The following is a 17,282-nucleotide window of genomic DNA, read 5'->3' on the forward strand; positions in this document are numbered from 1 at the left end:
GTTCATGCTAAGACCCTTTTCTTGGGTGCTCGATGTTTTCGGCGAAGTCCTTCCCTGATTTATGCAGAGTTAGAGGCTCTGATTTGGGCCATAGAGTGCCTCCTTGCAAACGGAGTTGTTTGTCAGTGCTTCGCAACGGGCTGTGCAGAATTAGTAGCGATGATTTAAGCTCCTGAAGATTGGCCCGCATTTTCAAATATTTTAGACGATTTCCAAATGCTTAGGACAGCTTTTCTACTTTTTGCCTTGTCGAAGATTTCACGTTTCTCCAATTTGAGTACAGATTGCCTTGCACGGTCATTTAGATCTTTATTTTCTGAAATTTCTTTTATAAACATTTTCCCATCGGTTTAGATTAATAACCGTGGTGTTCCTTTCTAAATAGTATTTGGTTGACAAAAAATGGTGAAGTAAAGTAAAAGAAAAAAAAATATTATAAAGAGTCGAGTCCATGCTTAGTCGAGTGTCATAATGAACATTTTACACTCACTGACTCGCAATAAGCTATTTGGTTACGTAAAACAATTATATCATTTTTAAGTCACCTACTAATCACCACTACAAGTTAACTCAAGATGCCAACGTATGCAGGCCTGAACGTATGGTGTCATTCGAATTTGAGTCTGGCCACAGACAAAAATTCAAATTACTCCACATTAAAAGCAAAAAAAAATAAATTCAAATCAGTCTCTTCCTCATTTATGAACAATATTTGTCGGATTGCATCTGTTGTCAATTCAAGATGGTTTGATGGTATCTCATTAGTAAGCTTGTTTCTAGCTAGAGCAAAAAAAAAAAAATTGGAAAGTTTAATTCATTTTGTAATTCTAAATTTCGAATTTCTTATGAAGCTGTCCTCCAACTAATAACTTGTAGAAATGGTCTTAACATAGGTCAGTTTAGGTTTTTTTCATTAGAAAGGAAACTAAATATATCAGAAAGAAGGTTCATGAACGCGTAAACATAAAACTAAAGAAAAATAAAAAGTCTTTATTTATCATTCCAGTTATAACATTAAGCTTTTAGTGATCCATCTTAGTAGACTTAGTAATTTTTAGCTTCATCGACATAGGAGACTTGAAGCTTCGACACTTTCCTCTCAGACAGGGTAGAGGAGCTGCAGATTTTTGGGAGAACCTTTCCTTTGTACACTTTGCAGATTTGCTTGGCCAAATTACTGTAGTTCTGCATCCCCCCAATAACAGAAAATGACATTTTTAAATGGTTAAAACATGTAAAACAAAAAAACAAAAAAAAATTGAAATAAAGAGTTAATTATATATACGTCATAGAGTGGTTTGTCGTTGAGTGTGACCCATGGTACATATTCATGTCGTTGAGTGCCACAGTTACTGTAAATGCTTTTTTTTTACTAGTTAATACTTAATAGTAACATTTTTTTTATCATGGGCCGTTTTTTTTTACTTTTGTGTTCATGTTAATGGTATATAACTTAAATGCCAATATCTTACTCATTTCCAGAGTGAGTTGGTAGAGCTGGTAGTGTATTTCAGACTAATTAGTTCTTTTTTTTTCTAGTTCAAGAATATGTATTTAACAATTTAACATATCATTATATATATTGAATATCTAGTTTATAAGTTTTTTAATTTTTTTTTAACGTTTATAAGATGTTTATTAGGAGTATGTTTTAAAATATAATCACACCAGCTGTCGTTTCCTACTTTTACCAGTCTGAGTAGGTCTGATGCGTCTTTCAAACTACTATACTTTTAATAGTTTTGGGAATCTCAATCATTTTTATGTGAGTAAACTAAAGTAGATGGCTAGCTAGAACCAAATAGAGGTCTAATTTTTTTTTTTTTTTTTTGTGCACAAATAAGCACAATAGAGGTCTAATTTCCTAAAGGATTTTCAATAAATTCAACTTTTCGTTTCATCAAAAGAACAATATTGAAACAATAGTAAAAGTACAACGTTCCGGCTAGTAAAACTGTAAAATTATTAAATCTTGATACGAGATTAAAAAGGTTAGAGAGCAAATCATTAGTTTATTATATCCAATTGGAAATGCGTGTCGGTGACATTATAAGTTTTTTTTTATGGTAAAGAAACTCAGGGCATCTCTAATCCTACTCTATTTTAGAGCTAAATCTTTATTATAGAGCAATATTTGTTCAAACCCTACTCTATATTTTACTTTAAAATAGAAAAAATAATATGATTGCTTTATATATAGAGCAATTCTATTTTCATCTCTATTTTTTTACACTAACTCTTTTAGAGTTGAAAATAGAGTAATATATTGAAACAAAACAATGCTATATTTTTTAAAAAAAATAGAGATATACATTGAAGATGGTGTGACATATAAATTAATAGTTTTTTTAATAATTTAACTCAAGTTGCACTATTCTGCTGCCAATCATTTAATGGAACTGCGTGATTTTTTTATGTAGCAAATTAATACCAAAATCACAAACTAGGCAACTACGTCTAGAAAGAGCTGAGAGAGAGAGAGAGTGAGTTTTGTTAGAGAGAAAATGGCGAGATCTACGGTGGTGATTGCGGCGGTTGTACTGGCTTTTCTAGTGGCGGTTCCGGTACCGGAAGTGACGGCCAAGAAATATTTAGTCGGAGACAAAAAGTTCTGGAACCCCAACGTTAACTATGCCGCATGGGTTCAGGGCAAACATTTCTACCTCGGAGACTGGCTATGTAACGTTCTCTCTATCTCTTCTTTCTCAATCTACACTCTCAGATCTGTTAGTATTTGATCTGATCGCAAATGGGTTTCACTTTCAATCTTGTAATAAATTCAGATCTGGTTAGAACACAACTTCTTAAGATCTTGGTTCTTAATCAAGAATATGTCTTATGGAGTTGATGTGTGTGTTTTTTTATTATGGTCTCAGATTTCGTGTTCTACAGAGACCAACACAACATTCTTGAGGTAAGCAAGGCTGACTATGAAAGATGTATCTCGGACCACCCACTACGAAATTATACACGTGGAGCTGGGAGAGATATTGTGCCTCTCAATGAGACCAGAGCTTACTATCTACTTGATGGAAGAGGTGGCTGCTTTCACGGCATGAAGCTTTCTGTTACTGTTGAGACGCCTCCTCCACCACCACCACCAATGTAATAAAAATATATATATTACTCTATGTATCTCTAAGAGTTGTTTTGGATTTGGCTCAATTTGTTGGGCAAATGTCGATTTCGTACTAGAACTTGATTATGTTGCTTTTGTTGTAATGCCATGTTTTCAATATTATAATTAATCTGTTTTTATTATAACTAGTCCTTCGTGAACCGACCACAAAGGTCGTCGGTGGCTTATTTAATTACTCAAAAAAATGAAATTAGGAATGCGAACGGACCGGATAGAGAAGGAAACCAAGAGTGAATGATCTTATGGTCCTAACCTAATAATCCAAATTATGTATGAGCTGTAATTAATTAGTGAGTGGTTAAAGCAATGAATTAAGAAAAGCAAATAATAGTGATTAATTCTGGTCTGATGACATCGATATAGCCTTCATATTAGTTACTTGTAGGAGTGGTCTTACTAGTTAATAAAGTTCCATTTAGGCGTTACTAGTCAGAAGGTTCATGAACACGTAAACATAAAATTCTAGAAAAAGATCTTTATTTAATTATTTCACTGACATAAGCTTTTTAATCCATCTTAGTAGATTGATAATTAACTTAGTACTTGATAGCACCATTGGCATAGGAGAACTGAAGCTTTGACGTAGTCTTCTTCTCAGACAAAGCAGAGGGATTGCATTGTTTGGGGAGTGGAGCCTTTCCTTTGTACGTGTTGCAGACCTGGGACACCAAATCATCTAGCTTCTGCATCCCCCAATAGACAATAATACATACATACAAAAAGACAGTTTTAAATTGGTTCTAAAAATGTAAATATGAGTTATTAAAAGAGTTAGATATATACGTACGTCATAGAGTGGTTTGCCGTTGAGTGTGACCCATGGTACGAATACATGTTTCGGCTTCAAACTCATGGTCTGTTTTGCGTTCTCAAGTATGAGCTGTAATTACAACAACGAATAACCAAAAAAAAAAGTTAGAATGTTTGATAACTATGCAATGTATGTTTTTATTATAATTATGCAAACCTTTTTAGAGAGATCACTGTTGTAACAATCATTGACGTCTTTCTCATCTCTAAAGCCTTGGAAACATTCTTGTTGAAAGTGTTCCGTATTGTTTTCAACGCAACGTATGAACGTGTACTGCGATTTCTGTGTTCCGAAACCATATCACCATTTTACAAAAGTTAGAAAATATTGTAACAATCATCAATTTTCCCTAAATTCACCAAAAAAAAGTTTAGAAATAAATGCAAAACCGGTTTAGTCAAAATCTTTATAGCACAAGCCTCAAAGGCGTTAAGTTTGCATTCCTCTTCACCATGCTTCACAAAATTTCCCAAACAATAGGACGTTAATTAGAAACTGAGTTTAACCATAAAAGTAAGACACAAGAAGAGTGAGAAATTGAAATGAACCTGGCAAGTGACGGTCATGTTATCGGAGACTTTAGCATTACCAAATGGAACGAGCTTCACATCGGTGATCGTCTCGAGATCGGAGTCAAAGAATTTGACTAGGTCATCAACGATGAACATCTGACAACCGGGGCAAAGTGATTCGTAGTAAAGATAGAGCTGAACTTTGTCGGATTCTTCAGCCAAGAGTTTGTCTGAGAATGTGAACAGAACAAAGCTAGCTAAGAAGACAAGCTTAGTTAAAGAAGAAGGAGAAACCATTGTTGAAAATATTTGTATGTACTAAGAGAGTAAGTTAGTGAGTTGAGTGGCACTACGGCCTTTTATAGACAAGATATTCATTTTTTACCGTTTACGTGCTTTTTTACTTTGGTAACATTTTTTCTCGTGGGTCCTTTTATTTTTTGAACGTTTGTGTTCCAACTATATCGTAAGTGGAGCATACACGTTAAAAATTTCAAGGGTCATAATTTATTCATCATTTAAATCAAAATTTATAAAATTTTATAATAAAGGGTTCCAAAACAGTATATAAAACAAATTATTGGTAAAATCGTGATTAAGAGAGAATGTTTACAAATAGCATAGTTAGTATATAAATTTTGCGTCATATTGAAGAAATTATAGCAGGTTAAGAATGAAATATATAGGATCAGCGGAAAAAAAAACATGAAATTATGAAGAATCTCAGACATTTTCATCCACTTGAAGGTATGTTATAAACAAAAATATTCTATAATCATTATTTGGAAACTTGAGTAAAATGTTTAATACCATGTAGTGAAATTATTCAATTTATAATGAGACTCTCATCACATATTTTCTATTATGTGTACACAACATGGTTGATATATAAATTCACTATAAAGAGTCGACTCCATTGCTTTAGTGGAGTCATAATTAACATTTAAACCGTTTAATCTAACACACACATGACTTACATAAGCTTATATGGTGAAGTTTATTGCTAACTAGTTATCTAGATTCGTCATTACAAGTTAACCCAAGATGTCAATGTATGACGTTATTTCTAGAGCGACTCTGATCGCAGTTGTGTTAGTGAAGACAAGATTCTACGCCTAGTTTATAAACTCTGGCAGTGAATCATAATTCTTATTTTAAAAAGGTATAGAATTGTAACAAATAATATAAAATAAAGTGATCTTGAGGATAGTTAGAAGCTACTCGTGCTTCTACTTAAGTAGCTAACTAAGTGATCTTGAGGATAGTTAGAAGCTACTCATGTTTCTACCTAACTAGATCTTGATGCATGCATCTTTCAAATTGCAATATATAGTTACTCAGTTTAATATTGATGGAAAACAATTAATGTCAATATGCGCAAGTGGGTGTCTAGTTTGAGAACCTAATAGAGTCTATTTTCCCTCTTTATATAATATCATCAAAACTAAGATTGAATAAATCCAACTTTCTCGAAAATTATGAGTTTGCTTTACTAATTTTAGTTCATCTTCTTAATTTAGGTAGCAAACTAATTCTTTAAAATGAGATCAATAAAAGACGAATGGTTAGTTCTCACAAGCATTTTCAAACATACTGACTAGTTTATATCTAAAATAAATGAAAAGTATATATGCCGCTGGAGAAATCAGCTAGCCGTTGAAAATATGTAAAATATTTAAATAGCATTAAATTAGTTTTGTAAGTTTCTGTATCTCTCATTGTATATGTTATTGACTATGAATGAGAATTCACTATAATGTTAATAGGGTATTAGAGGACCAAAACATTAGTGGTGTTGCAGAAATAATGGCGCAATGTGGAGGTCCTTAATTTTTTGATCCAACTCTAGTAATGAAGATAAGTTGAGTTATGATAAATTATAATTGGCCAATTTGTGAACATAAACCTGAATGATTTTTGCTGAAAGATAATTACTATGCAGGAAGAAAAATGTGGATGTAAAGACTTTGTAACCATGAAGAAGTATTAAACAAATCAGAATAAGAGAATGACTTAGTTATTCAAATAGTTCATAAAAGTATGTTAATGACTCAAATAGCACATCCAAGAATCTGTTTATATTACTAGAATAACACATAAAAGTTAACAAAATATTATTTAACCTTTTTAATATCTATATTTACAATTCATACCATTTTGATTTAAAAATAAAGAGAACAAAAAGAAATTAAAAAAAAAACCGTAAAGACATAAGAATTTCTTTATTTTTGGTTTGAAAACTGATGACCATTGTTTCGGTGATATATCCAGAAGATCTACTTTCTAGTAGCCAAGACGAATATGCTTGACGAATAGTCAAACTCAAAACCTTTATGACCTTGAAGATATGAGCAATAAGACCACACTTGAAGAAAATTTAAACTGAACACTAATGAACATGAAGATATAACAAATATAAAAGAGGATAGACAATGAAGTTGAACAATGCATATGCATGCATGATTATCAATACCTTTCTTATATTAAAAAGCTACCAATTCGAAAGCAAAACGAATAAGTAATTCATTCATTGATATATCTTTTCTCACATCTTATCTAAAAGAAATCCTTATTTTCCCTTAGCTTTTCATCATTTTTACTCATGTTCAGACCTCTAAAGGCATATTTGCATTGCACTTGTTACTTACAGGTTCATGGAGTGGAGCTCAGAGATTTTGAGGCATTTTGAGCAAAAAAAGAGTAAAAAGAGTTGAATTAGACAATACATATCAATGATGGATCAAGATGTGAACAAATATTGCAAGTAGAAGTGAAGAAAGAGATCATCAAGGGAATAAGCGTGTACAATCAACCAACGGGTCGATGTGGTTGATTGAAGCAAGAGCTGGTCACAGACAAATGGCCAATCGTTCTAGTGATACATTAATCGATTAATACTTAAGGTTTCAGGACGAAATAATCAATCACCAGGTAGGTTGTCGATTGACATACTAGTTGAGCTACGGACTAGGAAGCAATAAGGCTTGTTATCGATCGATTGGATCAGAGAAAGTGAGAAACAATCGAGCAAGTGGTTGAATACAAGACTTCTTCTCATTCAAAACCGGGTTTGACCTATTTTGTTTCGGGTTGTCCCGATTAAGTTTTATTTTCTATTAAATTACACTAAGCCTACTTAGAAAAAGTTTATGCTTTCTTTTAGATCTAAAAACACTATACTAAGGTTTCTTTCTATGTATTTTATATGAAACTCGACAGCTCGGACGCCGAGTTCTTCTGGTGAAGTAGGTCAGTGTTCTTCCTTTCCCTTCTTAGAGCATAACCCCCCCCCCCCCCCCACATGACACCAGCTCCTAGCTTAGCTCATCCAAGCTCCAGAACACCTCATTTCACCCCATATGCATGGATATATGCAAACAATGATGCAAAACTACGTAAATGTGAATTAACTAGAACCTTGAATACTACAACTAGAACACCAAAATATAAGTAACTTGAGCTTTATTAAGAATTTCTCAAACAACTATCTTACAAGCTTGTTTGATCAGTTTTATGCAACACCACAACATGTAGTTTGCCACTGAATCAATCCTAATCTACCCAACCTTACTTATACAACAACAGCTGTGCTCTCTCTCGTTTGTTCACTCACCAATGAAACTCTTGAGCAGAAAGCTTTTCTTTGCTCAAATCTAACCTCACACTTTTCTCTTCCTAAAGTGCTGACCCTAACAAAGAGTGTTTCTTTCTCTTATATAGAGTTCAACCAATGTCTCACACTCCACTTTATTCAGCGGGTTCTTCCATGCTTCATGTCCTTTCACAGAACTTCTCTTTACCCAGCAGATCCTGAGAAGTTCTTCATCATTATGTTGACTTTAGCAACCCACTTGTTGTAGCTTCCAACAAACACTTTTTAGGCTGACACCTTTTTTCGCCCATGCTCCCCATCTCCAAACTCGATGTGTCGCACTGTCTCCAATGTGTTGTGCTGGCAGAAACCACTTGACACTTTCCCACTTTGTCTGAAGTCCTTAAAGTACATTCCGCCACAGCTTGTAACTCTTACAGATACTCTGTTTCTTCAATCTCCCCCTTTTTATCTGAGTGTGTGCCTCAAGCTTCCTATAACAGGTTAGTAGTACAGAAAAATGACAAGAGCAAGACTAAAACCAAGTACCATAAAAATTACTCAAATACTTCAGTGCAGAAATAGGTTCAATACATAACCAAGTAGGAACAAAAGAAAAGAGTTCTGCAGCCATAGGTGCAATACATAACCGTTAGAGAGTTTCAGACTAAAAACAGCCAATAAGTCCTACTCCTACTTATACTACTCTCCCTACATACGAGCATACACTATCAGCCGCTCTCGGTCTCATCACCATCTTCCTCATCTTCTGGGTCACCCTCACCCTCAGAGTAAACAATATCAAGGTAATCTATCCCTGCTTGAGTGCACAGACTCATGTAAAAACTAACGATATGAAAACAAAGAGAGTAAGAGAGTAGAGAGAGACTTACCTGCAAGACGCTCCATCATGAGTTTGGTGAAGTCATGCAAGTGGCGGACGTCCGACAGCAGTGTGAGTGGAGTCTGAGAGGACAGAAGCTCCTTTGGTTCAATCTTGAACTTAGAGGGTGCAGCCGAGGTGACATCAACAAAGAGAGCTGGAACAATGCGCTGAAACCGCAGGAGCTGATCAATCACGTTCGGGAGGATGAGGCGAACATTGGATGAAGCATTCGCAATCACAGAGTTGCAAGCACATATCTCATCGAAGACCAACTTTCCAAAGTTAAACTTACAGCCTTTGAGAATCATGAACAAAAGTGTAAACTGTTCAGCGGACATCGAGCTCGGGTTCATGGTTGGAATCCAGTTTTGGCAACAGATCTTTTGAAGCATTGCCACCGTGTCTCCCATCTCCTTTTTGCTGCAAAGATCCCAAGCATGAATCTGACCATTAGTCGGGAGAGTGACAATGTCATCAAGGCTTTCATGGACTTGGATCGGAGTCGCATTCAGAGGGTACGACTCATTGGGCAGTTGATACATCCGATTAATGATAGATGGAGAGAACTCATACATGGACCCATGAACGAAGACCTTGAGCGTGTCGACCCCTTCCATCTCAGCTTCAGCAAGGTTTGCATAGAATTCCTTGACAATATTCCCAACAAAGGAATCAACTTCAGTGACTGTAGGAAGGAGACCAAAATCGGAGAGGATTTTGTACGCATCACCACCGTGAGGATTATCAGCAGCAAGGAACCCCATCTCATTGAAAAGTCGACCCGAGATAGTTTGGAAGCGGCGGATGGTGAGTTCAGAGATGAACTGAGAGGAAAATGGAGGAGAGGAAGGAGACTTCAATTCAGGGTAGTTTCGGTCACGACTTACCGTCAGACGTTGGTGGAGGGACTTCAGCGACATCCTCTATAGCAAGATCAGACTTGGAGGGAATAGAACCATCAGTGATATCTTCAAACGAGTGGAACCACAGAGAGGCAGGCGATGAGTGGGAGCCGACAGGGGCTTGGTATTTCCCTTAGATCCAGATGCATGAGTACACGATCTCTTAGATGGAGGAAGAGGAGGAGGCTTTCGCTTGGTCTTCTTAGATTGAGAGGCTCCAGGTTCTGTTTTTGTAACAACCGGTTCTGCTGAAAGAGGAACAAGAGCAGCGGAAGAATTTTCAGCAGCAGAAGTGAAGTCGTCAGCACCAAGATCCGAGGAAGGAGGATTGTTGTGGTTCATGGTCACAAGAAGAGAGATCGAAGGGTGAAAGTGTGTTGAGAGCACAAGGAAAGGAGGCGGATGAAAGAGAGAAATGAGATACGACACAAAGGGAAGTGAATTAGGATTTAGGGTGTTACCCTAATAAATAACCACATGCGACACTTAACACACAAATGAGATACGTCTATGGGCCAGAAAAGACATTCAAATAGGCCAAACAAACATATTTCTACTAAAACGACTACAATGAGCAAGGAGAAAGAATTGAGACTATAACACATTCGGTAATATCAATATTCAGTTTAGAACTGTGATAGCAAGAAATGTGAAATCTCATCAAGGCATCCTCAGACCAATCTAAAAAAAAATTTGTTTTTTTTAAAGAGGAACCACACCTCAGTCCTGTGTCTGAGGTCAAACAGACAGATTCCCAAATAAAGGGTTACACAGCTACTGAAGTTTTGATAGGTGAAAGATAGTAACTGCTTAGCTCAAAGAGTTGACAAACAAGCTCAAAGATCTCCTCAGACTAGACTACACTCATCATACTCAACCAGAACTGATCCTCATGATGTGAAGCAATATTCACGGCGAGGGGAGTTGATGGATTGATGTAATGAAGAGTATAAACAGAGACTTATATGCAGAGAATTGTAGCCCCTCCCCCCCCCCCCCCCCCCCCTTTTTTTTTGTTTTTTGTTTTTTTGTTTTTTTTTTCTTTTTGTTTTGAAACATAGACTAGAAGAAAGAACATCAACCCTTTTCCTGCCCCTTTTTTTTTTTTTTTTAATCTTCATGCATCCTTTTTGGAAAAAATTGCAAAGGAAGAGCATGATGAGCAACTGTTTTTCTGAAGAGACTTGCCAGAACAGAAATTTTAAACTGTATATATATAGATAAAAAGAAATAGCTGTGCAAACCTGTACAGGGAACATATTGCATGAGTCTCAAACACACAAACACATTAGTGATCACACAACCCAATTGAAGTTTGCAAGTGTGTGAAACTGTTCAAATCCAAAGGTTTAGTAAAAAATTCAGCAAGTTGCTTGGCTGAGGACACATGAGAGATCTCAATGACCTTGTTCTCAACGAGTTCACGGATAAAATGATGCATAATGTCTATATGCTTAGTGTGTGAGTGTTGAACATGGTTCTTTGAGATATTGATAACACTTTCATTGTCGCAATAGACTAAGAGGGTAGAGGAGACAATACCATAATCAGAAAACATTTGTTTCATCCACATAAGATGAGTGCAGCAACTCCCCATGGCAATGTATTCAGCCTCTGCAATAGACATAGTCACACAGCTTTGCTTCTTGCTATGCCAGGCAATGAGATTGTTCCCAAGAAAGAAACATCCTCAAGATGTACTTCGTCTATCATCGAGATTTCCTGTCCAATCTGAATCACATAAACTTGCAAGATTTGAATTAGTTTGCTTAGGATAGTACAGACCTCGATCAAATGTTCCCTTGACGCATTTGATGATCCTCTTTACAACATTGAGATGAGACATCCTTGGATCAGCTTGATATCGCGCACACACACCAACGCTGAAGCACAAATCTGGTCGAGTGGCAGTGAGATATAGTAAGCTCCCGATCATAGCTCTGTAGAGTCTTTCATCAACCTTTTGACCAGTTGAGTCCTTTGATAGCTTGGTTGTAGCACTCATGGGAGTTCTAGCAGACTTGCTTGTTTGCATTCCAAATCTCTGAACCAAGCTCTTGGCATATGTTGATTATGAGATATGAATCCCATGATCACTCTGTTTGATTTGTAACCCCAGAAAGTAGTTCATCTCACCAACCATGCTCATCTCAAATTCCCTGGTCATTTCTTTGACAAACGTCTTCACAAGCTTTGGATTAGTGCTTCCAAACACACTGTCATCCACATATATCTGAACAATAAGGATATTTGCACCTTCTTCATAGATGAACAATGTCTTTTCTACACTGCCTCTCTTAAATCCATTTTCAAGTAAGAACAGAGTGAGGCGTTCATATCATGCTCGTGGTGCCTGCTTCAATCCATACAAAGCCTTATTGAGTTTGTACACATGATTTGGAAATTTTGGGACTTCAAAACCCCTTTGGCTGAGAGACATACATTTCTTCTTGAATAATCCCATTTAGAAAAGCACTTTTCATATCCATTTGAAACATCTTGATGTTCAGAAGACATGCCATGCCCAGAAGCAATCGAATGGATTCAAGCCGTGCTACAGGTGCAAAAGTTTCATCAAAATCAACTCCTTCAACCTGAGAATAACCTTGAGCAATTAGCCTTGCGCGATTTCGAGTAACATTCCCATCCTCATCAATCATGTTCTTGAAGATCCACTTAGTACCAACAACATTTACTTGAGGAGGCCCAGGAACAAGATCCCAAACCTCATGACGATCAAATTGGTTGATTTTCTCATGGCAGGCTGCAAACCAAAACTCATCTTCTAAGGCTGCAAAGATGTCAGAAGGTTCCAGTGTTGAGACAAAGCATGAGTGTTGCAGCATTTCTCTGAAGTTTATATGGACTCCTCTTGTTTCTTTGACCTCTTAGATTTCCAATCACATCTGATTCTGAGTGATTTTTAGGAACCTGCAAGAGTACTACCCTTGTATCTGCAGCTAATCCTTGAGCGGCTTTTCTTTCTTCTTCTTGAACATTTTCTGTCTTTTCTTGCTCAAGAGTTAATTGGTCTTCATCATCATAAGCAACAAGAAATTCCTGAGTAGGTGTTCTATCATCGAACACCACATTGACAGATTCTTCAACTCTCTTAAGACGTTTGGCCATACTGTTTGTAGCATATCCCAAAAAAATCCCTCATCACTCCTAGAATCAAACTTCCCCAGATGATCTTTGTCATTCAGAATGTAACAGATACACCCAAATGTGTGAAAATAGCATAGATTTGGAGTTTTCCCTTTCCATATTTCATATTGAGTGGTGTTGGTGTTTGGCTTCACATAAACACGATTGATGATGTAGCAAGCAGTGTTTATAGCTTCAGCCCAGAACCTAAGAGACACATTGTTGCCGTGAATCATGGCTCTTGCCATTTCTTGAAGCGTTTTGTTCTTCCTTTCAACAATCCCATCTTGTTGTGGTGTCCTTGGAGCAGAATATTGATGGCGTATCCCCTGTGAGTTGCAAAATTGTTCAAATTCTTCATTCTGAAACTCTCCACCATGATCACTTATGATTTGAACAATGGGTCCTTTTTCAGTCTGAAGTTGCAATGCTAAGATCCTGAAGCTCTCAACAGATTCTAATTTTTCTCTCAAAAATCTAACCCAAGTGAATCTGGAGAAATCATCAACAAGTACAAAAGTGTACCTTTTCCATTCACGCTCCCAGTTTGTACTGGCCCCATAAGGTCCATGTGCACCAGCTCCAAAATCCTTTTCGAACCAATCTCAGTGACTTTCTTGTGTTGTTGTACCTTGATTTGTTTTTCTTTACTGCAGGCATCGCAAATAACATCAGATTTTCCATCATGTTTTGGTACTCCTCTGACAACATTAGCCTTTACAATCTTGATTAAACTCTTAGTGTTGATGTGGCCAAGGCGTCTATGCCACAAATCAAGTTTTGATACTGTAGCCGATAAGCATGTCTCTGACTCTCTCCACATGTAGTAATTGTTTCCTGATCGGACCCCAGACAAAACCTTGTTTCCATTCTCATCATACGCATTGCATTCAATTTTTGTGAATGTGACCATAAGTCCATCATCACAGAGTTGGCTGATGTTGATCAGGTTTGCACGAAGTCCATCAACAAAGTACACATTCGCCAGTTGTGGTTGGTTTGATCTATCAATCATCCATTTTCCTTTGATTTGACCATTTCCTCCATCTCCAAAGGTGACTTTTCCACCTAGAATAGGTGTGAATTCATCCAAAGCAGCTTGATCTCCTGTCATATGTCTTGAGCATCCACTGTCAAAGTACCAAAGTTTACTTCAGATGATCATGTCGATGAGTATGCTACATTGGCTTGAATGTCAATTTCTTCAAACTCGATTAGACTTAGATTGCACCTCAAGTTTATGGACTCAGTGACTTTTTCTTCAGACCCACCAGTGATACTCCTGAGATTGCATCTTGAGTAGATCTCATCATCCTCTTCATACATCTTCTTTAACTCGAGGTTCGATGATTCTGTATTAAAGTCACTATACAGATCTTTCTTTGAGATCCATACAGAGCAGAACTTTGCTGGTTCCAGATAACACTTGTTGAGATTCCACAGCTGATTGACCTTTTTCTTAAAACTGTAGCAGTGTTCTATTCGATGACTGCCTCTACACTGATCACATCCATATGTCCTTCTCCTTATGACCTTCCTGAAATCATCCTTAGGAAGATGATTCTGTCTCTTTTCTGATCTCTTTGCCACTGAACCTTCTTCCTTTGTGTTGGTGGATGTATCTGCTTTTTCTTTTAAACGGCTAGCACTTACAAAGTTGACAGGTTGAACAGTCAGATTACTTGAGACTCCAGAATTTCCTTGATATCCTAGACCTCTATGTGAGACATTTATCCTTCCCATAGACAAGATCTTGTCCAGATCCTTAGTTCCACTGTTCAGCATCCTGATCTGTTTGTGTTTTTCATTTAACTCCTTTTCAAGTACTGTGGCTCTTCCTTTTTCTTTGTAAAACTCTTCTTGTAGGTTGCTCAGCTTCTGAAGAAGTCCTTTAGTTGATTGATCCTTTTCACTAAGAGAAGCATGATTAACCTTTTCAGTTGCATCTTCATAAGATGATTCAAGTTTAGATTCTAAAGTGAGCTTTTCTTAAATAAACTTAAGTTTATCCTTGCTTAGCTGAACCCAACTATCATATAGAATTTTGTATTCCTCCTTAGGATTCACTTCTTCATCACTCTCTGAATCAGAATCAGCTCCAATCTGGACATTTTCACCACTGGCTGTAAAAGCAACAAAGTTGAGAAGCTCTTCTCCTTCTTCATCAGATTCAGAGTCACTGAAGCTCAACAGAGATTTCTCCTTTGACCTGGTTTTATTAGGACATTCAAACTTTGTGTGTCCCATATCTTTGCACTCAAGGCATTTTAACTCATTTCGTTTGGTAACTGGACACTCAGGTTTGATGTGACCATAACCTCCACACTCATAGCATTGAATCTCCTTTCTCTTTGCTGAGTAGTCAGCGTTTGGTTTTGATGCTCTACCACTGGGTTTTTCTCCTTCCGAATTACTCCAACATCGCCCATCTCGGTTGTTGTTTCTCTCAACCTTTTTTAGTGCTTTACCAAAGTTTATGGCCAGCAAGGCCATGCTATCCTTGATTTCCTGAAACTGGTCAGGTTTTTGATCAGCTTGGAACGCAATGCTTTTAGATGTTTTAGCTTTGTCTTCATCAGCTTCCATTTCTTCAGATTTCAGTAAACCAACCAGTTCAGCAAACGTCTTTGATTCAGTATTACCAGCTACCCTCATTACAGCCTTCTCAGCAGCATATTTGGCTGGAAGACACCTCAGTAGTATCTTTACTAGTTTTTGATCCTTTTAGGTCTTACCAAGAACTTCTGCTTCATTGGCTATGGCGCTGATCTTTGAGCTAAACTTCACAATCGTTTCATCAGGAGCCATCTTCAAACATTCAAACTGGGTAGCCAACATATCAAGTCTCGTTCTCATGACACTTGATGTTCCTTCATGAGATTGTTGAAGAATATCCTAAGCTTGCTTTGCAGACTTACACCAGAGAAAATCGCGTTCATGGCTCTTGCGTTGAATTTTGATAGATTCTTCTCGTCAGTAGTCCATCTGGCTTTAGGTTTTGGAATTTTAACTCCATCTTCTGTTATATCGTACGGAGCTTCCCAACCTTCTTCCACCGCTGTCCACACATCTTCTCCTTGGCCTCTGATGAGTTGTGTCATTCGAACTTTCCAATATCCATATCTTTTAGTATCCAACACGATGTTCTTACTTGTACCCAACCCATCAGTATTCGATTCCATAACTTAGAATCTAACCTGTGTAGAGACGACATGCTCAGATCGGTTTCCTGCTCTGATACCAACTGAAATAACTAGAACCTTGAATACTACAACAAGAACACCAAAATATAAGTAACTTGAGCTTTTATTAAGAATTTCTCAAAAAACTATCTTACAAGCTTGTTTGATCAGTTTTATACAACACCACAACATGTGGTTTGCCACTGAATCAATCCTAATCTACCCAACCTTACCTACACAGCGACATCTATGCTCTCTCTCGTTTGTTCACTCACCAATGAAACCCTTGAGCAGAAAGCTTTTCTTTGCTCAAATCTAACCTCACATTTTTCTCTTCCTAAATTGATGACCCTAACAAATAGTGATTCTTTCTCTTATATAGAGTTCAACCAATGTCTCACACTCCACTTTATTCAGCGGGTTCTTCCATGCTTCATGTCCTTTCACAGCACTTCTCTTTACCCAACATGTCCTGAGAAGTTCTTCATCATTATGTTGACTTTAGTAACCCACTTGTTGTAGCTTCCAACAAACACTTTTTAGGCTGACACCTTTTTCGCCCATGCTTCCCATCTCCAAACTCGATGTGCCGCACTGTCTCCAATGTGTTGTGCTGGCAGAAACCACTTGACACTTTCCCGCTTCGTCTGAAGTCCTTCAGGTACATTCCAACACAGCTTGTAACTCTTACAGATACTCTGTTTCTTCAAAATGCACAAAGTAGGAAATAAAGACTCTAAAACTTAAGAAACAGAAGTCCTAACAGAGACCAAATGCAAACTAAAACATGGTAAAATAAAGGAATATCATTAGGTACCTAAAAAATACTTGAGGTTCATAAACGGCCTCCTTTTCCCAATATTACATGGAAAGTTGAATTCAAAAAATTTACAGTTTAAAGGTGCTATTTTGCAAACAAAAAAAAATGCACTAAGTTCTACTTACATTGCTCGGCGAGTGATTATGGTTAATAAGCTTTTGAGGTTCTCCTTAATTGTAAAAAAATTAGATGGTTCACGTAGTCTATTTTAGGGAATATATAACTATTTTTATCCAACGACAAAAATGAAGGATCCAAAAGTATTGAATTTATCAACAGAACCCGTTAAGC

At 36.9% G+C, this 17,282-nt stretch overlaps 2 protein-coding genes across 2 annotated transcripts; one reads left to right on the forward strand and one right to left on the reverse strand.

Annotated features, from left to right (window-relative positions):
• The first annotated feature begins 2,281 nt into the window (after window positions 1–2,281).
• LOC104723891 (early nodulin-like protein 19) lies at window positions 2,282–3,264 on the forward strand. Its single transcript, XM_010442329.3, has 2 exons — window positions 2,282–2,679; window positions 2,877–3,264. Exons 1-2 carry the CDS (start codon window positions 2,505–2,507, stop codon window positions 3,107–3,109), a joined length of 408 nt encoding a protein of 135 aa, XP_010440631.1. The 5' UTR covers window positions 2,282–2,504; the 3' UTR covers window positions 3,110–3,264.
• A 335-nt stretch (window positions 3,265–3,599) lies between these two features.
• On the reverse strand, window positions 3,600–4,795 carry LOC104723890 (gamma-interferon-responsive lysosomal thiol protein-like). Its single transcript, XM_010442328.2, has 5 exons — window positions 4,499–4,795; window positions 4,340–4,405; window positions 4,107–4,232; window positions 3,927–4,019; window positions 3,600–3,822 (listed from the first exon to the last, which is right to left on the reverse strand). Exons 1-5 carry the CDS (start codon window positions 4,757–4,759, stop codon window positions 3,676–3,678), a joined length of 693 nt encoding a protein of 230 aa, XP_010440630.1. The 5' UTR covers window positions 4,760–4,795; the 3' UTR covers window positions 3,600–3,675.
• Window positions 4,796–17,282: the final 12,487 nt, after the last annotated feature.

The sequence above is a fragment of the Camelina sativa genome, chromosome 11 (genome assembly GCF_030686135.1).
Source record: "Camelina sativa cultivar CO46 ecotype springtype chromosome 11, ASM3068613v1".
In the NCBI taxonomy this organism is placed as follows: domain Eukaryota; kingdom Viridiplantae; phylum Streptophyta; class Magnoliopsida; order Brassicales; family Brassicaceae; genus Camelina; species Camelina sativa.